At 38.5% G+C, this 27,831-nt stretch overlaps 4 protein-coding genes across 8 annotated transcripts in view; 2 read left to right on the top strand and 2 right to left on the bottom strand.

The window, feature by feature from the left end:
• The window catches only part of LOC111867661 (graves disease carrier protein homolog), a 46,269-nt gene extending 40,161 nt beyond the window's left edge, over positions 1 to 6,108 (top strand). For all 5 annotated transcript variants that reach the window (XM_023857693.2, XM_023857692.2, XM_023857691.2 and 2 more), the window contains one exon: positions 3,721 to 6,108. In XM_023857693.2, the coding sequence (XP_023713461.1) occupies positions 3,721 to 3,895 (175 nt within the window). In that variant the 3' untranslated portion in view covers positions 3,896 to 6,108. The remainder of the gene's footprint in view (positions 1 to 3,720) is intronic.
• A 5,744-nt stretch (positions 6,109 to 11,852) lies between these two features.
• LOC111867665 (serine/threonine-protein phosphatase 2A catalytic subunit alpha isoform) lies at positions 11,853 to 16,561 on the bottom strand. The gene is made up of 6 exons (XM_023857700.2): positions 16,294 to 16,561; positions 15,802 to 16,011; positions 14,324 to 14,587; positions 14,034 to 14,206; positions 13,829 to 13,936; positions 11,853 to 13,414 (listed from the first exon to the last, which is right to left on the bottom strand). The coding sequence occupies exons 1-6, from the start codon at positions 16,393 to 16,395 to the stop codon at positions 13,342 to 13,344; spliced, it is 930 nt and encodes a 309-aa protein (XP_023713468.1). The 5' UTR covers positions 16,396 to 16,561; the 3' UTR covers positions 11,853 to 13,341.
• Positions 16,562 to 16,990: 429 nt separating this feature from the next.
• LOC111867664 (guanine nucleotide-binding protein subunit beta-2-like 1) lies at positions 16,991 to 22,733 on the top strand. The gene is given in 7 exon segments (XM_023857699.2): positions 16,991 to 17,262; positions 17,533 to 17,741; positions 19,427 to 19,537; positions 20,181 to 20,276; positions 20,861 to 20,971; positions 21,129 to 21,269; positions 21,711 to 22,733. Coding segments are annotated over 7 exon segments (963 nt in total). The 5' UTR covers positions 16,991 to 17,153; the 3' UTR covers positions 21,897 to 22,733.
• Positions 22,734 to 25,180: 2,447 nt separating this feature from the next.
• LOC111867671 lies at positions 25,181 to 25,945 on the bottom strand. Its single transcript, XM_023857712.1, has one exon. The coding sequence runs from the start codon at positions 25,943 to 25,945 to the stop codon at positions 25,181 to 25,183; it is 765 nt and encodes a 254-aa protein (XP_023713480.1).
• Positions 25,946 to 27,831: the final 1,886 nt, after the last annotated feature.

Here is a 27,831-nt window from a genome sequence, read left to right as displayed (position 1 = left end):
GTTCTTCACATAACCCAACAAGAAAAAAATCCAATGGGTTTAAATCTGGCGACCTAGGAGGCCAAGCATTTGGTCCACTTCTGCTGGTCCATCTCCCAGCCATATCTCTGTCCAGGTGATTCCTAACATGGTGGCAGAAATGTGGCGGCGCCCCGTCTTGTTGGAGAATAGTTTGAGGTTGTAATTGGGGCAGCGCATGCAGCTCCAGCATATCCAAGTATGAACATCTGGTCACAGTCTTTTCCAAAAAGAAAATGGTCCAGTCAACTTGTCATGCATTAAGCCAGCCCATGCATTCACTTTGGGCAGCATGAATTGATTTGAGTGGACTTCACTGGAATGCCCCTCTAATGCGATTGACATTTTCTTCAGATGTCCATGTCTTTCGAGGAGATTTTGCACGCAACAGATTACCTGTAGTCCCCAGTTTGTTGTCCCAGAACCAAATACTTTTCTGTGTCAGAGGTTTACATCCATATTGTGTTCTAAAACAATGCTGAACAGCTGTAGGAGATTACAACTCTGCTAGCCACAACACACATTGAACCTGTTCCTGTGGTGTCGACATCATTATTGAGCTTGCCGAAGGTCACCACCTGGTGCATGCATGTAAGCCGGTCATGAAAAAGAACTTTCAGTGTTTTCTTTCCTGATGACACAAAGTGAATACATGTATGACAGTTTCCAAGATATAAATTTTTATTTTGGATAGCTTTCATTTGGACACCGGTCTTATATAGGTCTCTAGCACATTAGTTATACTTACTGGTAATCTCTTTGTCCTTCACTGTGTGCTGCACTGGTGTGACTTCAGTTTGAATTTGTTTCTGTCTTCATTTTTAAATGGTCCGTGAACAATGGGCAGTTTACATATTTACCTTTGGAAGTACTCTGTATTTTAGGTGGTATTGAATGCATGAAAGCAACCAGATGCTGTGAAATCTTGCTTTCAGTTTTAATTGTAGGACAAATACAGTTGTGACTGCATGAGGATATGCACCATTAGGCTTCTGGTGAATGTAGTTTTTTATGTTGGTTGATTAGTGATGTTGCTAGTATTGAGTCTATATAATGTCCAGTGATAGAATGAATAATGAATAGTGAATTTGAAAGGACTTAAAAGGAAGCATTTTTGGCCTGATTGAGCTATTATCCCAGCATTTATTCAGAGGACTAAGGAAAATTATCAGAAAGAGTCTCAGGATAGCTGATATCCCAGCCAAGATTCCAACTGAGCACTCTCTGAATACAAGTCTAGAATGTTGAAACTGTTAAAAGTCCCTGTGCTTAACTAATTAAGCACTATGCCATGAAGATGTATGTGGGAGTGAATGTATAGGCCCACGTTTTCTTGACTTTGGCACTAGTTGGAGGTGAGTGGTCATCCCTGGCCACTCTGCCTCTGGAGAAAGAGACCCAAGTACCCATTGGATAGGAGGGTGGGTGTTCCCCAGAGCCAATCTGGACAACATAGAGAAATGAAAATTCTTACCCCCACCAGGACTCAAACTGCGACCCCTTGGTCGTCCAGCCCATAGCCAGTCACAATACCAACCATACTATCTCATCTCTCAAATGCTTTTATTATTGTTAAATGTATTGAATATATTGTTGCAATATTTCATGTATGTTCCATAACAACTAACAGTAAAGTTTGTATCATCAGAAATTAAAATAGAATGTTTATACATGTACTGAATAGACATTTTCATCGTGCATATTGAGCAAAGTGATGAGTCTAAACATTTTCAACCAGTCAGAGCTTGATGAGTCAGATACATTACAGCTCAGGTAAAGCCCTGTTCATTTATTGTAAACTATGTAATTAATTTCTCAGAGAAAGGAAAGAGCAGTAAGAGCCCAAATTTATTACCATTTGATTAAGAAAATTTACACTGTAGGTTGCTATTGTCCTGAAACCTTTGGTCTAGTAAGTGAAAATTGCATATACAACCAGACTTTCATTTACTTGAGGTGGTGTACTTCTAATTATCTGTGTAATGAAAGAAAAAAGACAATTTTTAAAAGCCATTGATGATCCAAGATATTATTGAATGTAGATATTTGGAAATGTGTGCATAGCATTTAATTCTTGTTAGTGATCTCAAAACAACTTCTGTCTAAAAGATGTTTTTGCTCTGACAAATATTTAGCGAGTTACAGTCAAGATACATGCAGAAATGCATATAGGTCTTTATGCAGTACTGTAAAATTATCGAATCAAAATTAAAATGAAATGGCTTGACAATTTTTTGTAAATGTCTCCAGTATCATATTTCTTGAAAAGTCATCCAGCAGTTCTCAGGCTGTTTCTTTCACACAGACTGATGGACTGAGGGAACTTGATAGGTGGTCTGCAGGATTGCAGAATTATGTTGAAAGGCACACAGAATAACTGCAAAACAGGAGAGCAGTGTACTGTGTCTACAGTGCTGAAAAATACTGTGCACACTGAAATCTACTTTGGAAATTGTATCAATGTGTACTAATTGCACATTTCACAAGATATCCAGTTGAATGACAAAACAATAATTAAAGAAGATATGATAATCCACAACTAGTTAGCATTTTTAAAAAAGTCTTTGTTCTAATTAAATTTAAATGCTCAGAGACTGAGGAAGCAACCACTTTCCTATCTGAGCTCAAGATTAATACTTAATGGAAGCAGTAATTAACCTCATTCTTATACTACTGAAACGTCTTATGAAAGGGTGATAGATGCGTTTCATGATGAGCCAGAAATGCGACAAAGTAGTGCCAGGAATTAAGAGGGCAGAGAGAAGAGGAGCTGTGAAGAGTAGTGGAAACCTCTGGTGCTGCACTGTAAAGTGTTATTAATGCTGTGATCAGGTAGAGTAGGGCACAGTTTACTACTAAAGAGTGAAATTGTATGTTCATGTACTATAAGTGAAGGGTAGTTTGTATTTTTGTTTCCCTTTGGTTACTCACAGAATTAAATAACTTTAATACTTTTAACCACTTACAAATTCTTCAATCTTCACATGTACATGTTGACAGAAAACAGCTTTATAAGGCTGTAGTGTTTAAGTGTTTTATCTCCAGCTTGGAGGGCTTATGAATTGAATTCATAGTAAAATAACACAAAGCATTTAAAGCACTATGAAAAACCATTGCAACAATGAAAAGTTAATATGTGAAGCTACTAAACATTGTAAAGTTGGAGACAAAATATAATTAAACCATCCTTATGACTGCTATGCAAATGATATCTTTTCCCTTTTCTTGCGACTGATATAATAGACTTTACGCATGAATCATTGGAGCAGATTTTCAAGATTTTTTAGATTTGATGCATTAAAATGGGAACTTAGACTAGTATTTACTTTGTGACACGTTCTATATCCAACAGTTTGTACTTTCAACTCATGTATGGATCAACTGAACTTGAAATAAATATGAATATGAATATGAATATGAAAAAATTATTCATGATATTGTTATGTGGTCTGTACTTTCACTGTATTAGTATTTACTACTTACATTCAGTTATTATGGATATTTACAGTTCAAAGCACATTAAAGGTGTTGTAGTGTGCTCTGTAATGTAAACTATTAATTCAGATTCATATTCAATTGAATGTGCAGTCCTTGACATTAGAATATTGCCCGTAATATTTGACTAAATTGTTACATGATGAATTGTTCATACGCAAAGAGATTTCACTTCAACTATGACAGTATGTTGTTTTTCTGTTTCAGTGTAGGGATGATCAGTACAATTGTCCTCATTTACAAAGAGAATGGTGTGTTCAGGGGTCTGTATAGAGGTATGAGCATCAATTACCTGAGAGCTATTCCAATGGTTGCAGTGTCCTTTTCAACATATGAACTTTTGAAGCAAATGCTTGACCTTGACACAGGCATGAAACTTTAAAACTGGTTGAATTCATGAAGAGGCTGGAGGTGAGGTCTCAAACAGGGCATTAACATGGAAAGAAGCATGAAATGGAGTCTGCAAGAGAGGGAATTTCATTTACAGCTAATTCTGTTCTTATTGTCACTGTTTTGAATGGTCAGTAGCACCTTATGTGTAACCAGTTTCTCATTTGTTTCTGGTTTCTGTTGAATTAGAATTTATAAAAGGTTATTTAAGTTGTAGCTTTAAATCTACATATATGTTATGTGCATGTTAATCTTTCATTGAGATTCAAAGATAAATGTCTAATTATAAGTATATAGTTCAAGTTACCAGATATTATTTCTTCCATTCGTAGCTTTGAAAGGACATACTCAGGATTAGAAATTATACTGTGGTCAGCTCTTATGGTTATGATGCATTGACAGAATAATGAATTGTGGTCTTGTCTGAGAAAAATATGCTCAGAAAAGAATCAGTTTTCTTTCATGCCATCAATAAGAAGCTGTAGAGAACTTTCAATTATTTATGTATTTGCTGCAGTTAATAGATACTTGATTCTTTTCTACACTATCTTATAAATGAAAGACTGGGTAAATGGAGAAAGAGAAGTTTTTACATACATTTAAGATATGTATGATACATGCAGCTTGAATGAAATATGCATTAGTTGTTAGATTTTGACAAAATGTTATATGAATATTAATTTATGTATATTATTGTTACTCCTAAATTGAGGATTGGACAGTATGTTGTGGAAAAGTACACGTCCTGAAAATAATACTTTTCATCATTTAAGATTTTATATAAATGTCAGAGAGATGAGAAACTTGCAGGTTTCTCATCTCTGTTGAGAGTTATATCCTCCTTAAGTAACAGAGTACATAAAATTATCTGGCCACCTGTGTAGCAGAACTCTATCTTTATAAGTGCATGAAAGTGGTTTTAAGTAATTGGTCCATTTAGGTAGATTTTAATGATATGAATATGTAACAGGCAGAGTGTTAACTCTAAGTGTTTGAACGTCTTGATACTGAATTGGCATTTGCTTGATCTGTCCATTTTTACCAACATGGCCTATGTGATGGCCATGTTTGTGTGTAGGCTACTATAGACCAATGTCTTTCAATATGGACCATGTGTCTGTACATACCTTTGTAAAATATTTCATAAAAACTGATACACTCAGCTCTGAAAAACTTTGAATTGAGTGGATAGTATGTTAATCCATTTCATGCTGTTGATCTGTAGTGGTGATATTGACAGCTCCTTTATGCAGTAATCCAACATCTTGAAAGCTATGCCTTTAGGTATTATTTTTTGTGTGTTTAAAATGTTAATTTCCTGCTCTCTGTTGACAAGTTCAGTGAACTCTTGTGGCAAAATAGAGTATTTATTTCATGCATCAAAGCAGTAGAATTTTTAACTGTGAAAATAAAACTCAGCATAAGGCTTCTTGCAGCAGCTATGCAACTTGGGATTTTGCAGGTCAATCATGTCTCAATTTATTACGAGTCGCTGAGTTGTGTGATGACAATACCCTTATTCATTTTTTGCCTTCAAGATTGTGTTCAATATTTGTGCAATAATTTCTATTTCTTACTCCATCTGGCCATCAGTCTGAAAGTTATGTGAAAATGCACAATTTCTCCTTATTATAATAAATGTTATAATTCAGGAGAATTATGTGTCACAATTATCACATTTGAAATTCTCAACACATTTCAGTGTACAAAGGAATTGCTATATACTAACACCTTTTCCCTTCTAGCAGAATGTAAATCCTATGAAAAACAAGTTTGCATTATTTGCCATTGTCAGCATCTCCTTTTGATGATGACTAATAGTCAAATTAATATTATTTGTGGAATATAAATGCATTTATTTGCAGTACACTGGATTAGGTTTTTAGCCAGTCATTCTGCCTCTTAGTACTTAAATTCATCTCTGAGTAAGAATTTTAATATACCTCAAACCAAATGCCTTCCACCACGGTTGTAGTCATTACAGTAGTGATAGTAAAACAAGCTGTGATTCGCATACAGTAATTTATTTTCACTTGCAGAGGTACAGAATACAGGAAGAATTATGTAAAGATTACTTAGTTGTGCAGTTTTGACATATCTCTCTTTGGGGTATACATTTCTTAAAAAATGATAGAGAAGTTGTCAGTTTCCAGTTTGTTATTTTTGTTGTTAAAATCAGAGCATATAATAAGACTGTCATTGCCCATTATTGTAACTAGTTATATGTTGGTAAAGGAATATAATATATCCATAATATAGTTTAAATAAATAATGTAATAAATAGTATTCTGTGGTTATCTGATCTACCACATAACCTTTCTGTAGTGCCTGCATGTTGTACTACAATTAAGTATACTTTTTATCTTTTTCTTGAATGGTTCCACTTACAGTTATTGTTCTGTTCACTGTCTTTCTCAAATGCAGCATACAAGAATCGCGATCTTTCCAAATACTGTCCAATAATTCAGATATGCAACTTCAGAGAGACTCATTTTTATTGTAACTAAAATTGATGTACAAGACACTTGTGAGAGCCGGGGTAGCTTAGTCGATATAGCAACTAGTTACAGGCTGGACGACTGAGTTGTTATGCTTCCAATTCCAGCACTAGTCATTCTTTCCATAGGAATGCTGGTAGTCATAACCTACACACATTTTGGGCTCACTAACGTAGACCAAAAGAGGCTGACAGAAAGAGAAATAATAGACAGAGACTGGGAAACCTTAAGAATTGTTATCCCCACTATCTGTGGGACTTCTGACACCTCAATTCCATAGCACTCATCCAGTGGTGCTGATTTATTTCTTATGAATAAAGGGATCAGTCTTGGACTCATGAAGGTTTATTAATGATACGCCAAGGACCAACCTGCTAGTATTCCTAAAGGGCCATAAGAGTTGTTGAAAGTACCTTTAAAAAATATCACGAGTTATTCATTTCCTAGCTGAAATGTTTATGTAAAACTTATTTTGCAAAAGGGATGAAGAGGTGGATTTTAGTTTCTCATGAATGCCTAGGGCTTAAACATGAAGTTCTTTACTCAGTGCATTATGTAGGAGCCAGGCCACCTGATATGATCTAGCAATGGGCTACAGGATGGATGGCCAATAAATCAGTTCAATTAAAAGCAGATGCAGGAGATTTTCTCTTCTCCACAGCATTCAGACCAGCTCTGGGGCCCATCCAGCCCTCTACCCAGCGGGTACTGGGGCTCTTGCTCTACAGATAAAGAACACATCTAGTGCCAAGCACAAGAATGTGTAGAGCTATACCTCCACTTCCCCATAATTCTCCATAGCATGGTGCATAATCAATTTGGGATAAATGCAACTATATCTCTACCTTTCCAGTGCATTATGTCATCATCATTGGCAAAGCAGCCCTTTTTAAGCTATAGCCTTCCTTGGAAGATTCTGCCAGATTAGTCCATTCTCGGGAATTAGACTATCTGGTTTTCACTTCTTAGTGCATTATCTACAATTATAGCATTTACTGTCAACTTGTAACTTGGTCAGACTACAGGCTATCATGGGTAGGATTTTCTATGACAAACCCATTGCCAACTGGTTATAAATTTTACAAGGATTATTCAATTTGTTTAATATTTTCTCCAAAGTACAAGGGTTGGAGCAGTGTTTTTCTGTTTACATAGCTTGGACTGAAAATATCAACTACTGTTTTCATTCCTTAGTTGGCCAAAATGTTAAGCCCACAAATTGTTTATACAAACTGGTATATGAACAGGTCTGGTCAGGTGGGATTTGTGGTGGACAAAGTGGCGCTGGAGCGGTTTTTCTCTGAGTATTTAGGTTTCCCCTGCCAATCTTCATTCCACCAACTGCTCCACGATCACCCTCACCTATCATCTGGGGCTGGTACAACAGGCCAGAAGTGGCCGCAGTCCAAGGGACTTAGTCCCACCCCACTAGCAATAAAAAAACTGGTATATGAAAGTAGTATTCCGCTCTTCAGAAAGCATACAGGTAAAAAAATAAAAACCATAAACAGGAAGTTTCATTACAGAAAAAATATTTTTCTGCAGCAAACACAGGATTTATCAAAGGATTCATGTCGGAGACAAAGATGATGAAACAGAAACACAGGAGAATGGGATATACAGGGGATGGACAAAAGTATGGAAACACCTCATGAAATGCATGCCTGAATTGAAGTGTTTATTTTAGCAACGTTTGTAGGTGACGCTGTCGTATTTGCCCAATACCGCTACCTGTACAACCTCCGCAATACGTTGCAAGCTTCATTTGTTATCGAGACAGTGCTCTGTGCAGTTTTTAGTGCATCATGTCAGAACTAACAGAATTCGAACGTGGGTAAATTGTTGGGGCCCGTATGGTGGGTGCTTCCATAACCAAGGTAGCTGAGGTTTTTGGTATTTCACGAGGCACAGTATCCAAGATTATGACTACATACAGGACTAGAAAAACCGCATCCAATAAACACCAGCATGGACAGAAATGTGTGTTGAGTGATTGAGACAGACGAACATTGTGTAGGATTGTGACGAAAAATAAGACTACAGCTGCAAAAGTGACTACTGAACTGAATGTCACGCTCACAAACCCTGTCAGCACCAAAACAGTACAAAGGAAATTCCACAAGCAGGGTATTTCTGGATGAGCTGCAATTCCAAAGCCACTCATCAGTGATCAAAATGCCACTATGAGGAGAGTGTGGTGCCAAAGTCATAAAACCTGGACCATGGAGCAATGGAAGACGGTCATTTGGTGGGATGAGTCCACCTTCACCCTGTTTCCGACTTCTGGCCGAGTTTACGTCTGGAGAACACCATCCCAAGCTTACAATCCAGATTGTTTGCTGCCAAGAGTGATACATGGCAGGGGTTCGATCATGGTATGGGCAGCCATATTGTGGTATTCTGTTGGACCCATCATTACCCTGCAAGGTCACGTCACTGCCAACGACTATGTGACCATTTTGGGTGACCACGTCCATCCCATGGTGCAAACTTTGTTCCCCAATGGTGATGCTATTTACCAAGATGAAAATGCCCATGTTCATACAGCTCATATCGTCCAGGACTGGTTTTCTGAGCATGATGATAAAGTGTCACTTCTGCCATGGCCCCCACAATCGCCAGATATCAATATTATTGAGCCTTTGTGGTCTGTTTTGGAGTGCAATCTGCGTGTGCGCTATCCACCTCCATCATCATTAACAGAACTTGCCAATGTTTGCAGGAAGAATGGTACAACATTCCCTTGCAAATCATACAGGACCTCTATTTATGCAGTCTAAGGAGACTGCAAGCAGTTTTGCAAGCCAGAGATTGTCCTGCACGATATTAGTCACAGTAATGTGTTTTTTGTTGGGTGTTTCCATATTTTTGTCCATCCCCTGTATTATGATAATCTACGTCAAAAGGTGCAAGAGTTGTGCTAATGAAATTATGAATAATAAATATGTAATGACATACAGCAATGATATCCTATTTCTGAAAACACTTTTCCTCTGAAGAATTTCGAAGCATACTGTTCTGTTTGTCATAAACTTCTTTCAATATATAAGAAAACATAGGAAAAATGAGTGTGCAGTATCTTGCTTGTCTAGAACTGTGAAGAACAGCAAGAACTTGTTTCTACTCCTCGATTGGCCTACAAGATATCAGTAGTGATCACATTTTCTATCTGTTCCAGTGGCAGAACTGTTAATGAACTAATCAAATGATCATGGATTGTGCAAGATAAATGTAAACTTCCTAATGAAACAGATATTCACATCAAACAATTAGCATATTCTCTTTAGGATGCTTTACAACAGTAGACACAACCCTGTTTCAACCATGTTCAGTATTCATTAAATTCATGGATAGATGTCAGTGTAACCAAATGCAGCCAAGGAGTTAGCACTCCTGCTTGTGTGTGGGAGATCCAAGGTACAAGTCTCAGACCAAAGACTAGCTATACTGTATTGTTCCTTGTCGCACCAGGCAAATGCTGCAATAGAATTCTAAATTTTGGCATAATTTCCTTTCACATCCTTTCGAATTCAATATTGACGACCATCCAATGCTGTATAATCTTAGCAAATTAAAGCACAATTAAATAAACCATGTATAAGTAAAGTCACTCCAGTACAATAAAAGAGTTGAAATATTTGCTGCAGAAGTTAATAACCTGGTCCTAAAGGATGTTACAATAAACTGAACCTCGAGCATTTTAACACTTTGCAGACCGGCAATTTAAATATTTAAATCACCCTGGAGACCGGCATTTTTAAACCTACTACCCTAACTTGTGCACTGTTCATTTTAAAAATTAATATAAAATCTCCTAATTAATTTTATGAACTAAAATTTTTGGAGAACACTTACCAATGCTTCTAGAAGTGCTTGAGAGTGTGATATTTCTGGAAACATTCCCCATTGTGCAGTGGCATTACACAGTACTTGCAATGTAGACAGTCATACCCCCCCCCCCCCGTGTGTGAACTGTACAAACACAACACTGCCTAGAAAGATGCTTCCTCTTGGAATGTTCACTCTTCACAATTTTCACGAGGGTATGTTTCCGCATATCACCCGAGTCGCCCAGGGGTGTCCACATGAGGATTGCGTGGGGTGGGAGTTGATGGGCCCGGTCGCACTAAGTCTGTGCCTGACTCTGGTTCTGCCACCACCATCTGGTCTGTAGCCCAGGCCTTTGCCACATTCATCAGAAATGCTTTGTATTTCAATTTCGAATCAGGGTTTAGATTTTTGTAAACCAAAAATGAATTGAAAATGGCACAATCTATAAGCCACAATGCAACTTTCTTTGTCCACTTTATTATTTTCCTAGGAAGAGATTAATAGGCCAAGTATTGATCGGCTCTATCAACTCCCTTCATGAACATATTATACTCAGAAATACAAACAAATAGGCTTCTTTACTTGTCCATGTCTCCTTTGAACATCAACCATGCTTGAATTGTAAATTATGGAAATCATATTCACAACAAGAGTATTCCTATCTCCAAAAAACAGTTCTGCTACTTCTGACACTTGCGTTGGATCCAATGAATTTGTTTCACCCCTGGATTTCCGGTAAACTGTCCCAAAGTAAGCGTTTTGTCTACTTTTCCCCATGTGGCTGTCCCCGCAATTTTACTACCCGCACTTTGATCGGAGCTACTTTCACTTTTATTGTCTGTGGCCACAATTGTTGTCCCGTCACTGCCACTGTCTAAATCACTATCACTGCACGTCTCAGAAGGAACATCAGATAGCTCGGACAACAAGTCAGATATTGCTTGGTTTTCAACCGCTTCTGTCCTTGACTCATTGCACTACTAACTTCCTGCCTGGTACATAAGAGCTTGAAGGGTCAAAGATCATTTTCCTTTGGAGGGGAAACCCAAAAACAGCGAGATCAAGTTACTGCCTACTAAGCAAACATTCCAGAATAATATTAAGCAGTAGTCATTTCATTTGGGTGGCATCAGAGAAAGATATTGTGTGTTACAATCTAACATGTCCTAAAATCATAATAATATGCCATTTTAAAAGCACTGGGCATAAAACTAAGCCACCGGTCCTCAAAGTGTTAAGGTGATCAGTTTACATTCTAAAGAACAATATTGTAACATCACTGCAATATTCTTACTATAATGAAACAAATTCATACAAATATAGATATGACCGTAGAGATTTTATGATCTGTGTACTGTACTAAATTATACTGTACATTTTATTTATTGGTTTACTTCAATTATATAGCAATCCCCCCATTCTCTTAATTAAATCTGCTGTTTTGTAACTATCTGCATATCATAAAATTGCAATTACAGCTTCTTAAATTAAATTTTACCAGAGATCAGTGCTTGTAACCTGAACATTTATACACTCTTCTACACAACAGCGTTTATCTTAAGTTCAGTATATGACAGTATTGTCATATCATAGAAAATGATAATTTTTTTGCAAGAAATCTTAATCAGGACTTATGTATTTATTGATTCTTATCAGGCAATTCTACAAATGTAACACAGTATCTCCAAGCTTCATTGACTTACAAAAACACACATGAGTTGGCCTGTCAGCTGAGGTACAAGTAGGGTGGATAAGATGGCCAAGCAATAGTGCAATTAGTGCATACAGAATGAACACAGTCCTACATTGTACTCCCCCTTGCTTTCCATCCTTCATCTTCCCTTCCCCTCTTTCTGCGACATAGCTCAGACTAAGATATATTCTGCATCGAATGTACATCAGTTTCACTTACCAGCTCAACAATTATCAGGATTCAAGGAAGAAGGGATTCTAGCAAAGAATTTGGACATAAACAGTAACAACCAATTCATGTAAAAACTGCCATTATTATTTCATTATATTAAATAAAAGCCAACAGTAATCAACACAAATTGAAAACAATTACAAATTCTATAATTTCAACTACTGACTGACTATGTCCAAATCCATCAACATTCAAAAAACCATTTCAAATAGAAACATATATTCTGCATTCATATGAATATTTTAAAACGAAATGAAAATGTTAAACTCTGAAATGGTCTAAGAACTAATCATATACTGTATAAAGTCACTTTAATATACAAGACAATCATAGACATGGAACGTCTGTAGAAAAGAAAGACCAATGACAAAAAATATCTATAACTAGTATTTTCTTTGTTATAATTTGTTGGGCAAATCATAACTGCAGTGTGCCCAGCCACAGGCAACATTAGCATGTGATCAAATGCAGCAGATACCTCAGTGTTACTAACATGACCTAAAACAAACTCACAATATTACAAGTGTACAAGCAATCTGCTTTACAAGATAATTTACTTAGGAGTGAAAATGGGGAACATGAGGGAAGGAAAAAACTTCTTGTAGCTTTATACTATCACACATTTTTATACAGTTTGTATTATGTGGCTGGATGCAAAATGTGGAATTTGTATGAGCTGCATCCTTAAGAAGTGTTTCTCAGCAAATTGGTGCACAGAGACAATACATGTCCAATAGGCTAGTGCTTTCTTACCGTAATTTATACAATACAGGGGGTCCATTCATGTATCACACCCTTGTGGCTTTAGTGATTACATGATCATTAAAAAAACTGCTTACCTTTACTAGTGAATACAATAAAATCTCATTATTACAAAATTATAAGTCATATGAACAAGTAAACCTTCAGTACATGTTCATTCGGTTTACATAAAACAGAACACAGCACCTAATCCTAAATTGAAAGAAAATTTTGTAACAACAAGATTTTAATGTAATTCATGTGGAAAGAGCCAGATCACCTACATCTAGGGAGATGTTTCACATAAAAATACATAGCAACACATTAACTTTTGTTGGCATTCTGAGTTCTAAAAACACCCCTACAGAAGGGGTCATGGATAGTGTAAACATGAGGCAGCCTGGCAGATAAATGCCAACTGCTTGGTCTTGCTGCAATGATGATTTATAAGAAGTAATCTGGAGTCCTTCTGGTGACATGGGGCTCACCACGCCGTGGAGCTGGGTCAAACTGTAGGCTGTAATTAAACAACAGTCAAGTTTAGCATACACTAATTTAAATAAACAATATATTCTGAACCTGACGAAATTGGGGCACACAGTAGCGTAGTTGATTGAGGCACTATGCTACAAGCCAGAAAGTTGCAAGTTCCATTCCCGATGTGGTCACTGTACTTTCCAATTGACCTAATCCTTCCAGCCACGCTATAACCCTGGGGTAGACTCAACCTCTAAAGGAAACAAGTACCATGGATCCTCCTTGGGGTAAAGGGTGGCTGGCACATAAGGCTGGCCTCACCACCACCTGCGAGCTGATTGTATAGAAAATGTGGAGGCCTCAACATCTCACAACACTATGGGCCTCCACAGCCTATTAAAGGGGTAAATCTACCTTTACCTTTCTACCTGAGAAAACTACACTTAATACTTACAATGAGTATTTCAGTGCATCATCCAGTTCCATTATGGCTGCTTGGTTTCCACAGCGATAGCAATAATTGGGTGCTGAGAAAATTGTTACTACATTACGATCATGGCACCTAAAACAAATTATTACACTGATGAATTCAATCATGGATATTAAAGGACAGTGGAAAAGAAAATATCTGCACACATGTCTAGACCAAAAAAACTTACCAGTTGTAACCCTCCATAACAAGTTGATGTGCTCTTGACACAAGGGTCAGTCCATTTGAATGGTTAAATGTCTCTGAAATATCCTGCCCAAAGGTGTAACCAGCACCACGGGGTGAAATACCCCAACCTCCCCGATCATCAGGATCAGACCATAACAAATCACACATCGGACCCTAAACATATGAAAACTCATTATGAAATGAGAAGGTCATGAGTCTGAAAGTAACAAAACATCTAAGAACACAATTTTCACACCTCTCAACACTGTACCTAATAATGTTTGCCCTCACCTCATGTGGTACTTCTTGAAGGCGATCTAATGCCCGGATGTGATCAAGAGTGTCTATTGATGGAGAGAGACCTCCGTGGAGACAGAATATCTGCCCATCTACCAATGCTGTCAGTGGCAGGTAGTCAAATAAATCAGTGAAAAACTTCCATACATTAGCATTTCCATATTTGCGTAGACACTCATCATAAAAACCATATACTTGTGTGATCTGCCTAGATTCGTGATTACCACGCAAAATTGTTATTCTTTCCCGATAACGAACCTGAAAATAGGAGTGTGTGTTAATATTCAACTTTCAGCAAACCATTCAAACTCTACACAGGTGCCCAGTCCTTTCCATCTGACATCCAACCACATGCTATGCCTAGACCACTTTCTTTCACTACCAATGTGCTATACAGGAAAGGATGATAGGTACTCAACAGTAACTAAGGCTAACACACAAGCTGTACTTACAGGTTTCTATACAAAGAAAAGGGACTTGCAAAACTGTAAGACAAAGTATAATAATCAACACAAGCACTATTCAGTTTGGCTTAGTATGTTTACAATATGTATGAAGTCAGGTCAGGGTGAAATGAAATAATTATGTCAGTACAGTTCATCTCACTCAGTATAGTTTTTTAGTTATAATATGCATACAGTTTCAAATAAAGAGAATGGAATTAACACATGATGGATGATATAACTGACTCAGCTAATGTTGTACTGGGGGTCATCCATATTCTGTTGACATCTTTAGTTGGCCTTCCTTCACTTGTATATGCACGTTAAGTTGATATGGATTAACATCTGTGAGAGCTGGGATAGTGCAGTCAGCATATCAACTGGCTGGACAGCCAACAAACTGGAGTTCAAGTCCTGCTTAGGGCCAGATTTTTCTTCCTCCACATCGTCCAAACCAGATTTGAGATTCTCCCAGCCTCCTATTCAATGGGTAAAGTGGCCAGGGCATGAAGCTCACCACTTACCTCAAACTAATGCCGAGGTCAAAATTACATGACTACATATCCACTTCCCCATGTCTTCATGGTGTAGTGCTTAATTAGTTAAGCACTTTACCTTTTATGTTTCTGGATTAATATGTTCTGCTTTTAAAAGTTTATTTAATGACAAAAGTACATAATGTAACATTAACGTAGGTTATGTCAAGTTCATGGAACAAATGTGGAACCTGGTTTGAATTGGAATAGACAAGTACATACCATGTTCAGAAGTGAGGTACTGAAGGGGATGATGAAAATGAGAGAAACAAAAAGACTCTATTTTTCACTTAAATCACAATAATCTAATGTAACCTACCTACAATAATGCATATGTTGCAAAAAAACATTTATTTTTCAGTTCACTTCTGTTTTGGTCCTTAAAAGTACTTCTCCTAATTCCTGAATGCTACACTGTGACTTCAACATCCTCACCTGTCTCAAAATTCCATATATTTCAATTCATATTCATATTAAAATATAATTCACTTACCTTCAATGCAACTAGTAGTGTAACAGTTTCCACTGAATAATACCCACGGTCAACATAATCTCCCATGAAGAGGTAGTTTGTGTCTGGCGACCTTCCACCTATTCGGAACAATTCCATCAAATCGTGGAACTGTCCATGGACATCTCCACAAACTGTTACAGGGCATTTTACTTCCTGTACGTTTGATTCTTTGGCTAATATTTCTTTTGCCTGAAATGCAGTAAGCTTTACAGTAGAGAAATGGTTCTTTTGGTGTCAGACGTGGATATACTAATTACGTATTAAATTTGGCTTATCCGTTTTTACAATATGAAACACTGGCACACTATTTCTATACGATATGACTAAAAATAATCTTATAAGTATGATTACAAAGTCTTCTATACACATAAATCTAAATATTTAATACTAGTAAATTATGATACATATAAAATATCAATTATAAAACTGAATTCAAAATCTGACACAAATTTACTATATCATACCTCTTACCTTATCGCATAATGTCTTTACTTGGCTTTCTGTCAGTTGTTTGCATTCATTCAACTGTTCTATCCACTGATCTAATTCCTTCAAGGAAGCCTTTTCTTCCATTGCGTTGGACTACTTAAATATATTTTAACAAATATCACTATTTATGAAATGCACAGAACATATAACTAACTTCACACCATACAAATTGCATATGAAATTAATTTATCTGTACCTAGAAGCAAAATACACTTCAAGATGGCCGATAACACTTGAATGTGACGTCATGCTGTATATACTAAAAACTGATTTCTGCGTCATCTGGTGGTACATCATGTTAACACCTAAAATGATTTAAGTTGTGTAGATTGTTACGGAAAATAAAAAGTTAACTTTATTACTTCTAAGATCTTCCATTTGCAAAGTAGACCATAAAACATTTTGTTCTCTTCATAATAATTGGTTTAGATTATGTACAAGGACATTATTATGAGACATTTCACTTGTAACACTGCAGAATGCAATCGTCTATTACAATATCGACATTCGTTGAGCTACATAATATGTAATTCGTTTATAACAAGAGATAATTGTAAATCGGGCGATTTTACTTCCCAGGTAAGTTATTTGTCAGCATTATTTTAAGATGTCCGTTTCCGCCCTTTACATGCACACAAATAAGTGCTGTGCGGTGCTGTGTAGTTTAAAATCTTTGATAATGTCTCTTGCACCAAACCTGGCGCCATCATGCGGCGCATGTTCGTTATCTCGTTATATATTGAGTGAAGAGCGTGGAGAGAGTTGCAGAGGGAATTTTAACAAGAGTTGTTGAGGTGTGGTCGTAGATTTTGGTTTAGGGTAGGGTCAGGTGCCGTGAAAAAATGTCCGAGTCTTTGCAATTGCGAGGTACTCTTAGAGGTCATAGTGGTTGGGTTACGCAAGTTACTACGAATTCAAAATATCCAGACATGATGTTATCAGCATCTCGAGGTATGCCTACATAATGGCATGATGATAGTACTGTAATATATTGATGTGCAATTGGAAGTCTGACAACCTAGCCCAGTACTCATAGAGAACCGTCACCTTGCGTTTGTGTATCACTTCAATGCCTTTGTTACGAAATAGTACTTGAAAGGCTGACCAGTTTGTGCTTACCATGAGGATCACATCTCATGGTGTTCATACAGGTTAATTCTGTTAGAGCTGTGCTGGTTATCTAGGAGAGTAAGCTTTGGTTTTGTATTTTTTTATCCTCAGATCGCTCCTTGATATTATGGAAGTTGCTTCGTGATGAGACAAACTTTGGGATCCCTCAAAAAAGATTACATGGCCATAGTCACTTTGTTAGTGATACCGTAATATCTTCAGATGGTCATTTTGCTCTCTCGGGTTCCTGGGATAAGACTCTTAGACTCTGGGACCTAACTAAAGGAGTCAGCACTCGCCAATTTGTAAATCACAGTAAGGTTTGTAAATTGAACTTGTGTTCTTACTTTTAATGATCCATACCAACTAGTAAACAGTATCTGTTAAGCAATACCATGCATTATTGTTGTAGGAAGAGAACTTGTGCTTCACCAGATATAATATTTATAACTAAACTTGAAAATTTCCACTCCATTGTCTTAGTATCATCATCATCAGTAATCTATCAGATGACAGGTCCACAGTCTCTTCCAAAACAATTCCTCCACTATGGGTAGAAAGGCGTGTGAAAATATTGCTTTGCGTCTGCAAGCCTGTCTGTTGACTTAGGTGGTGCCCAGGTTGACCAGCATCTTGAAAATCGATGACTTATGTGTGTGTGATTCCATTTTTGTAACCATTGCAATTGTTAACATTTATCAATAAAAATAACATCTAATCAAAAACTGCCTAATTGAGTCTGGCCCACCCTGTATGTAAGATGAAGTGCAATGAAAATATGAAACATTTTATGGTTAAGGTCCATTTAAACCTAATATACAGGGTGTCCCAGGAGGAGACGTCAATATTCTGGTAGGCCGTAGTATCAGCCATTCTAAGCAAAGAAGTGTATGTATGTGCCCAATTCCAAATGGTTTCTGAGATAGAGCTATTTCATATTATCGCCCGCATAAAGGAACATCAAGATGCACTGAGACGAGCAACACACCTTGTCCTCACACAAGTTGCAAAGTGCAATGATGTTGATGGCGGAATTTTGGAAATGTATTGTACTAGGTAAACTGCACCAACTTTGTCACTTGAACAGTGAATACCAGTATTAGAAACAGTACGCAATATCTATTTCTTATCAATAAGTTTGGAACTGTACAGTGAAATAGCTCTGTGGAATAGGACACATGTTCATATACACTTTTTTGCTTAGAATGACCAATAATATGACCTCCCAGAATATTGACCTTTCCTCTTGGGTCACTGTATAATTTACTGTTAGCTTGCAGATATATGTTTATGTTCTTTTACATACAACAGTTTTAAATTTGGATGTATTACAAAGATGTGTTCATACAGCCACAGTTGTACTTCAGTGTTCTGTCCTAACACACCTTTATCTTAGTCACTGCAACATAACCACTGCAATTGATAGAAAATAATTATATTGCCTAAAGAATAAGCTGTAAGACCATCTTCTGTTCTACTTTGTGTAATAAAGATCATATTTTGTGTGCTTATTTAGATTTTGAGGTATATTCCATATCTGCACACTGTTTACTGTATGAGCTTGGTGTAATTAAATTACTATAATTATTGGGACATGAGAGTTAATCACCTTTTTCTCTTCTTTCTTTCTCTTTCCTGTTGTCCACACTTTGGAGAATAGGGCCTCCATGAAATGCTTTGTTTCACTTCAGTTTCTTAATCCTAAGACAGTTGGTAGGACTCCTTGGACGAGGGATCAGGCCATTGCAAGGCCGCTACCTTTACAGACACAAAGTAAACACAGACAAACATCCATGCCTTGAGTGGAATTCAAACCCACAATCCCAGCATTTGAGTGGGCAAAGACAGTTCATACCATAGAATGCACAGCCATTGTGATCAGTGAGAGTTAATTACCTGCAAATACAAATGACGTTCACTTCTTTGTATTACTGTACAGCTTCTCATTCAGAATTGTGAGAAGTAACCTGAATGAAATAGAAAATAATTTTTGTTTATTTTCCAGGATGTATTAAGTGTTGCATTCTCAGCTGATAACAGACAAATTGTGTCTGGTAGTAGAGATAAAAGCATTAAACTTTGGAATACATTAGCACAGTGTAAATACACAATGCAGGTAAGTTTTATAGATGCTAGTTTTGTATACCACCAGTGAAAATTAGTCTATGGAGATTGTTTTAATGAAAAGGGGTACAAAATATTGTCATGTGTATGAATGACTATCGGTGGGGTTTTGGATTGTAGATTGGATTTACTGACCACTTTAACACACAACTTGTGACTTCACTTAATTGTAGCACCATCACTGATCTCCACACTTTATAAATCTTTACAGCACATGCCAAGTCTTTTCAGTTTGCTTTGTCTTCACTAGTCATTCCCTGGTAACAGCTTCTAAAGTGGAGATTATTCAGCTTCTGTACTCACCTGCACGGACAGACTCCATTACAACTCACTAACTTCTGAACTTGTCCCATTGATAACCCCTTGGCATGTAACACGTAGAAAACGCTATTTATTGGTGTACTCCAGTTGTTTCCATGGGAACATATTTGTTTGCAAAGGTGTGACTCAGTAATGGCTGCTTATACTTTCTTATTAAGAATCTGTTACCTAGCAGCATGTTCTTTCAGGGTCAAGTAACAGGTCTGCATGCTACAATATGTACAAAGCACCCATCATTTTTTTTTTTTGCCAAATAAAACCTTGTTAATTGTAACAGTTAATTTAACAGTTCACGCTGACTATCTTATTCTCAGGATGATGGCCATACAGACTGGGTTTCATGTGTCAGGTTCTCACCAAATGTACAGAGCCCAATTATTGTATCCTGTGGCTGGGATAAAAGGGTCAAGGTAGGACATGATTCAGATTGCAGTTTTTATTTCTAATGTTGAATGTGTAATAAGACATAAAAGCTGATGCAAGTATTACATTGAAGTCTGTATATATCTTGCCTTAAATTTCTATTTATCATTGATCATCAGACTTCATAAAACCAAAAGAATGTTGAAGAAAGCAGTCTTCTGGGATTTGGCACCGTGTATATGTGGTGTTAACCGACGTTTCGGAGGAACGTATCGCCCCCATCTTCAGGGCTGAAGAAAAAGTATAAGAATTCTGCAAACGACAACACCGTGAGAAACGGTAAAGCAGACTGAAGAATACACAGTATATTCTTCAGTCTGCTTTACCGTTTCTCACGGTGTTGTCGCTTGCAGAATTCTTATACTTTTTCTTCAACCCTGAAGATGGGGGCGATACGTTCCTCCGAAACGTCGGTTAACACCACATATACACGGTGCCAAATCCCAGAAGACTGCTTTCTTCATAGTCACCGCCGTGAAAGCCTCAAATCTTACAAAAGAATGTTAACAGGATTCCACCTGCTGGACTCCATCATATTAAATTTTAGAACTAAACGTGTCTATTTTTACAGGTATGGAATCTTGCAAATTGTAAACTTAAGACTGATCATACTGGCCATACTGCCTATCTGAATTCTGTGACAGTATCACCTGATGGTTCCCTTTGTGCTTCTGGAGGGAAGGTATGTGATTATTAAATTGGATGTTCTCTTAAACTAGCTAATGAAAGATTCTGGTCTTCTTAATTTGTTAACTAAGGAACTAAGGTAAGGTTCAAATAAGGCTATTCTTGAAATGTAAAAAATATATATATATATAAACGATTTTTGTGTTTGGTAGGATTGGGCAGTTATGCTATGGGACTGAAATGATGAAAAACATTTGTATACTCTGGAGCATAAGGGCATAATCAATGCCCTCTGTTTCTCACCAAACCGTTACTGGTTGTGTGCAGCTACTGGACCCTCTATCAAGATTTGGGTGAGTAGATTTTCCAGTATGCTTGAATGTAAAAACTGTTGAAAAACATTTGTATACTCAAAATCAATGCCCTCTGTTTCTCATCAAACCGCTACTGGATGTGTGTAGCTACTGGACCCTCTATCAAGATTTGGGTGGGGCCGCGCCATAGCTCAAGCAGTTAGTCGCTGGCTTCCCACCGTGGTGGCCCAGGTTCGATCCCAGGTCTGGTCAAGTGGGATTTGTGGTGGACAAAGTGGTGCTGGGGCTGGTTTTCTCCGAGTACTTCGGTTTTACCAACAGCATATAATTTTTGTAGCATATTAATATATCGCTTAAGTTGGAATTAGCATGAATTCAGTACAATACAAATAGTACAGTACATGTTCTGTTTACATCACATCTGAAATGTGAACTGCATGCAAACAAAGATTTTTTTTTTCTTTCATTCTCCATTTCTAGGACTTAGAAGGAAAGCTGCTGGTGGATGAGCTGTGCCCTGAGGTGATCAGTCAGTTTTCAGGCTTGGACACACAAACACCAGACTGCCTTTGCTTGGCATGGTCTAGTGATGGACAAACCCTGTTTGCTGGTTACTCTGATAATCACATTCGTGCCTGGCAGGTTACGCCTTCTGTTATCAGTTAAACAGTATCATTGTTCCTTCTGGGTGCTTTTAAGCATTTGTTTAAGAAGAAATATTGCTATTTAGTTTCAGGTATGGCTGCATTAGCACAGTTGTTGCTACCAGATATGCATCTTCTAGTCTGAAGTTAATAATTACATATGTCTCATAAGCGCATTATAACAAAGTTCCTTATAAAGCTCAACATTTTTATTTCAGTACTGATGAAGCATTTGTTATGTAGTAATAATCATTTTTGTTCTAGCAACAGATGATTCTGTATGGTATATTTAGTTCACTTGGTAACACAGATGGCTTTGTATTCAATTTAGTACTACAAAGAAGAGATTGGTATGTCCCTCTGTTGCTTATACAAATGATATTTTCAATACTTCGTGTAGTTAATAAGGTAATATGATATTTAATTTGTTGTACTGAGATTATCTGGATATTCGTGAACTTTTTTCTTAAGAAGATAGTTTTTTTTATATATATATTTTCCAGTGCTGTGATAATGAATGTCTGTAGTTAATAAGGCATGTGATATTTGTTTTGTTGAATGAGTATATCTAGATTTATTATTCATAAATTTAATTCTTTACTTTTATAAGGACAACACAGTTTTTTCCTTTTTTCATTACTGTGCTAATGAATAGTGTATAACTGATAAAGGTCTAGTGAAATAGATTTTTGTGTTGCATTGTAAGACTGAATTGCTGTTAGAATTGCATTATTTCATATGTTTACCTTTCAAATAAATTGACATCTTTTCTCGTTTTCTTATGTGGAACTCTTGCCCAAGGTTTGTCCATACCTTTTAGTTACATTCCGTATATTTAAACCTCAATTTGCATGATCTGTGTATATGTATATTCCTGTCATGACACTTGANCCAGCATCGAAGATGAGCCTCGGAGCGGTCGTCCTCGAACAGCCTCAACTGAACGCAACAAAGAAAGAGTGGATGAGATCATTCAAGATGACAGGCATGTGACTGTGGACACAATAGCCCGAAAACTTGGAATAGGGCACAGTGCAGTACAGGAGATGATTGAAAGCTTGGGCTATAGGAAAGTTTGTGCTTGTTGGGTCCCGCAGTTATTGACTGAAGACCACAAAGGTCAGCGAAAAGCCATCACCTCAGAACCGCTACAGAGATATTGACACAAAGGCGATGATTTTTTGCTCTGTATTGTGACAGGTGACGAAAGCTGGTTTCACCATTTCGAGCCTGTAATGAAACAGCAGAGTATGGAATGGCACCATTTGCATTCTCCATCAAAAAAGAAGGCAAAGACAGTGCCATCAGCTGTGATGGTTATGGGCACAGTCTTCTGGGATGCAGAGGGATTTATTCTGGCCGAATTCCTGGAACCTGGGCAAACCATCAATGCTGCTCATTATGTCCAGACGCTGCACAAACTGCGTCGTGCATAGCGCGATAAACGTCCGGGACGAAACATGATCATCCTGCATGACAACACTCGCCACCATGCCACTCGCCTCACATTGGAAGCAATTGCAAAGATTGGGTGGGAAGTTCTTCCACACCCCTCCTATAACCCTGATCTGGCACCCTCCGACTACCATCTTTTCGGATTTGTGAAGGATCAGCTGCGTGGACAACGTTTTGAGACAAGGGAGGCAATTCAGAAAGCAGTGCGTCAGTGTCTTCGGATGGCTGAAATGGAATTTTATAGAAGGGGAATTTTCAAACTCCCAGAACGCTGGGAGAAATGTATACAAAGAAGTGGCGATCATGTGGAAAAATAAATAAAGGGCTGTTGATTGAGGTGGTGTATTTGGTTTGTCAATAATAAAGCATGTTACTCTTGTTGATGTAAAGACAATAATTGTCCATCATGGTCAGATAAACCATTAAATACTGGAAGAATAATATAATATTCAAATTTAATGTCTGTAAAGATATTGTCTATTAATGTTTGAGTTGTAGTGCTAATCCTAGTTGGGAAATGAACCACACTATATAAATTGAAAGACTGCAGCATGTAGTTCAATTGTTGCTTCTTATTATTGTCTACAAGATAATTTATATAAAAATCATGGCAAACTAGCATTTGTAAGTTTGGTTTATAAATTTTTTTGATAACAGTTTCTAACTGGGTAATAAATAAAGGAGAATTACTGGACAGATACCTATAAATAGCTGAAATACAGAATATACTAGATAAAAATTTGCATTTTACAGTACATGCCTCCATGGCTTTGTCTATACATAATTCTCTGATATTAATAACTTCAAAAGCCAGTGAGTTATGTACATACTGTATATACAAACTCCTCCCATAATGAAAGACTCCCTACAATAACTATGTAGTTCCTAAATTATAATTACTTATAGTCAAATTTCCAATTTGTGATAATTTAAATGATGTTCTGTAATGCAGAGTATTTGCGGAAATTCTTGATGTAGGCGAGCGTAAATTTCACTGGTCTTAGTATTTAACAGGCCTCGAATATTTTGATGGTAAATTTTAAAACCATTATTATTAACATTTTCTTTATGAATATTACAATTTTTTTTTTTTAGTTTTAAGGCATTAAAATGATTTGCATCTTTCCTACTTTCAGACGTCACCATAAAAAAATCATGTCTGTTAAGTAGAGATTTTTTTAAAATACTTGATCTGCATAGTGGATCAGATTTACTTGCCTCCCTTGAGTAATTTTCACAAGAATGATTATTTATAATATTATATTTAAGCATCCTGTTGCACTCTACGCGACAAATGATACAAACTCCGTCCCAAGTGCAAACAATATATATTATATGTCTTTGATCTTGCTCTCTTCTACACTACATGTTTCAGCCTCTAGTGGCCATCATCAGGTGTATACCCTTACGTTGCTGCCACACTGAACCCAGTCTAAAATTAACATTTAAAAAACACGTTACTTTCTTCGTTATTATCAACATCTACCTCGTTGATATCTGTCTAGTATGTAGATTATTTTGCACACGTCAGTTTTGATTTTCCTGTAGTAGCACTATGAAATCTTTAGTTATAATTTTAAAATCCTTTAAAATTTTCTCTAAATTTTAAATTGTTAGGGTTACTCGCCTTATGTCTAAAGTGCTGCAGTGGCTAGTTCTTGTTTCCACACTGTACAGGTGTTATTCTGTGTAGTCTTCCTGTGTGACATCAGACAGCACACGTAGTAAAGACAAGCAGCGGCACGCAGACATGAAGCGTTGGAAGGTCTGGGTGGCGTTGCGCAGGCCGAAGGACATGAATGGGAATTCGAAGAGGCAGAATGGAGTGGTGATGCCGGTCTTCTGTATGTCTTAAGGGTGGACAGGGATGGTTCGGGAGTTGAGCGCTCTGTAATCGCCGCATGGACGCCAACCGTTGTCTTTTTTTTGGGCACCATGTGTAGTTCCGAGGACCAGGAACTCAGAACGGCGAGCTGTACCATCCCGCAACATGGCATCGAACTCGGCTTTTGCGATAGCGAGCCGGTCCAGTGCCAGTCGCCGTGGTGGGCCAGGTACAGTCCTGATGTGGTGGACGGTGTTTTGTCGTATTTCGCACTGGACCCTGGCTGGGCGTTTCAGATCCGGGAACTCTGTGAGGATGTCGTTCGGTGTGTCGTTGCTGATGGTCTTTACACTGGGGATCAGTGCGTCGGCCGCTGAGGCCGGGGCTGAAAGACTCGTGACCCCGCCCTGAATGCGGTTGTTCCGATAGTCCACCAGGAAACCGAAATGCGATAGGAAGTCCACGCCGATGATAGGATGCGTGACGTCGGCCACCACGAACCGCCACGTGAATTCTCGGCTTAGACCCAAGTTGAGGCTGAGAGGCAGCCATCCGTATGTGTGGATGGTAGTGCCATTAGCCGGACACAGGTCATAGTTGGTACGTTCCATGCGTCGATGTACGAGCCTGCGGGGGTATACACTGATGTCCGAACCCGTGTCGACCAGGAACTGCCGTTTGTTGACTCTGTCCGTTATGAAGAGACGGCCTGTCGTAGCGCAGACATGTGCCGCCGATGATGTCTGCTGTGTCAGTTTCCCTGCTGGCGGTATGAGCAGGGTGGAGTACATTTTTGCGCCGAAGCGGCGATTGTACCACAAGTACTGGATGTGGTTTCGCCACGGGAGGGGGATCTGCTGCCAGGCCAGCGGCTGTTTAAGGCGGGGCGGGAATTCTTGGGGCTGGAGCCTCGGTCTTTCGGCTTGGTATCGAGCTCCTTGAAGCAGGCGTGGAGGCGGTCTTGTCCGGTGCTGAGTGCAGCCACTTGGCGGGAAAGGTCAGCGATCTCCTGCCGAAGTGCGCCGTTGTCCGTGGGTTGACCAACGCTAGCGAGCGCCGTCTGGACTTCGACCTCGGAGATGCGGTCCACACAGAGGGCTGCGGCCTCCAAGTTCTCGTTCTGGCCGGCTAGGAAGCTCTGTACATTGCGGGGCAGCCGGCTGGTCCAGACGCTTCGGATGACGTTATCAACAAGTCAGGTGCGAGACTCTTGAGGTACCGCAGGAACTGGGAAGGCTTACGGTCTCCAATTACCTCGACCGTGAGGAGCTGCCGGATGCGCTGTTCTGACGATGGGGATAGCCGCCTCATAAGCTTGGACCTCAGTAGGGTGTAGGGGTCTCGTTCGGGCGGAGAGGTGATGTTATCCTCCATCTCTGTGGCGTACCGGTGGTTCAGCGGTGAGAGGACGTGGCAAAACTTGATGCGCTCGCTGCTAATGCCGGCCAAGGTGAACTGCGCCTCGGCCTGGACGTCGCTCGTGCCAGAACGGCGGGAGCCTCACGGCCACTCTGGACACTTCTGCTGACGAACTGTCTGCCGCGTCCATGCTCAGTCGGGGTCACTAATGTGGGATTGTCGATGTTCTAAATTGGTTTCATATCTCTGTGGAAGATTTTAGAACAAGGCAGAGCAATATTCCTAGCCAATGCATTTTTTACAGTTTTATTGAAATGGAGCCCTGTCTTATATAGAGAGCTCTATGTAGATCATGGTTTAGTAATGTAAGATGTTTAAAAAATTTGATACATTTCTCTTAATTTCTTATTATAAACTCTTTATCTCATCGATTATACATGCCCAACTTTCCAAGTCGTATCTAGGCGGTACAGTTAACAAAACAATGTTTACATGATAATTTGTTTTCACAAAGTTCAATTTTTTTCTTAGTCCTTCTTTAGAGTCCCCCCCCCCATATGAGAAACGTGAGAGAGAGGCAGTTCAACGCGCAGTGTTGTGTTGCGCCAACCTAACCTAACATGTGTCAGGCCTACCAATGAGGGAGATGTGCTGTCCAAAGTTAGTTGCTACGATTTTCTCCCACCTCATGAGTTCGCGTGTATATCGTGTTTATAATGCTAATTATAGTTAACTGAAAATATTAGCTTTAGGGTTGCGTAGAATGATTTCTCTTTTTTTTTTTCTTAATTCGCTTAGTGGGGGGTGGAGTCCAACTGGGTCCACTCGGCACGGCGGCCACTGATTAGCCTATTGTAGCCTGCCCCGGGTTATTACGATGATGGAGAATTTGGTGGAATGAAGATTGGCAGGGGAAACCGAAGTACTCGGAGAAAACCCGCCCCAGCGCCACTTTGTCCACCACAAATCCCACTTGACGAGACCCGGGATCGAACTCGGGCCGCCGAGGTGGGAAGCCAGCGACTAACCTGCCTTGAATGACTTAGTTCATTCCGAGTTTCGTGAAAATCGGTCAGATGTTTCAAAATCTGCGTTCAAGGGAACTGTGAAATACTTTTATACTGCCCGTGAGACCTGTTCCATGGACATTAAACGAAGTTAATTGGAGAATATGTCCACAGAAAGTCTGGAGCAAATGCTCAGTATGATAATCGATACTTGTTTGTAGGGTACATATTGTTAAGGTAGGGCGTCAACACAATCCGGGTATTTTCGAATGCAGATGTTGGTACTGTACTGATATCTACTGTCACAGAAA

Source organism: Cryptotermes secundus, unplaced genomic scaffold (assembly GCF_002891405.2).
Source record: "Cryptotermes secundus unplaced genomic scaffold, Csec_1.0 scaffold931, whole genome shotgun sequence".
Lineage (NCBI taxonomy): Eukaryota > Metazoa > Arthropoda > Insecta > Blattodea > Kalotermitidae > Cryptotermes > Cryptotermes secundus.
Note: the sequence above shows the minus strand (reverse complement) of the source record. Positions and strands in the feature narration are given on the sequence as shown.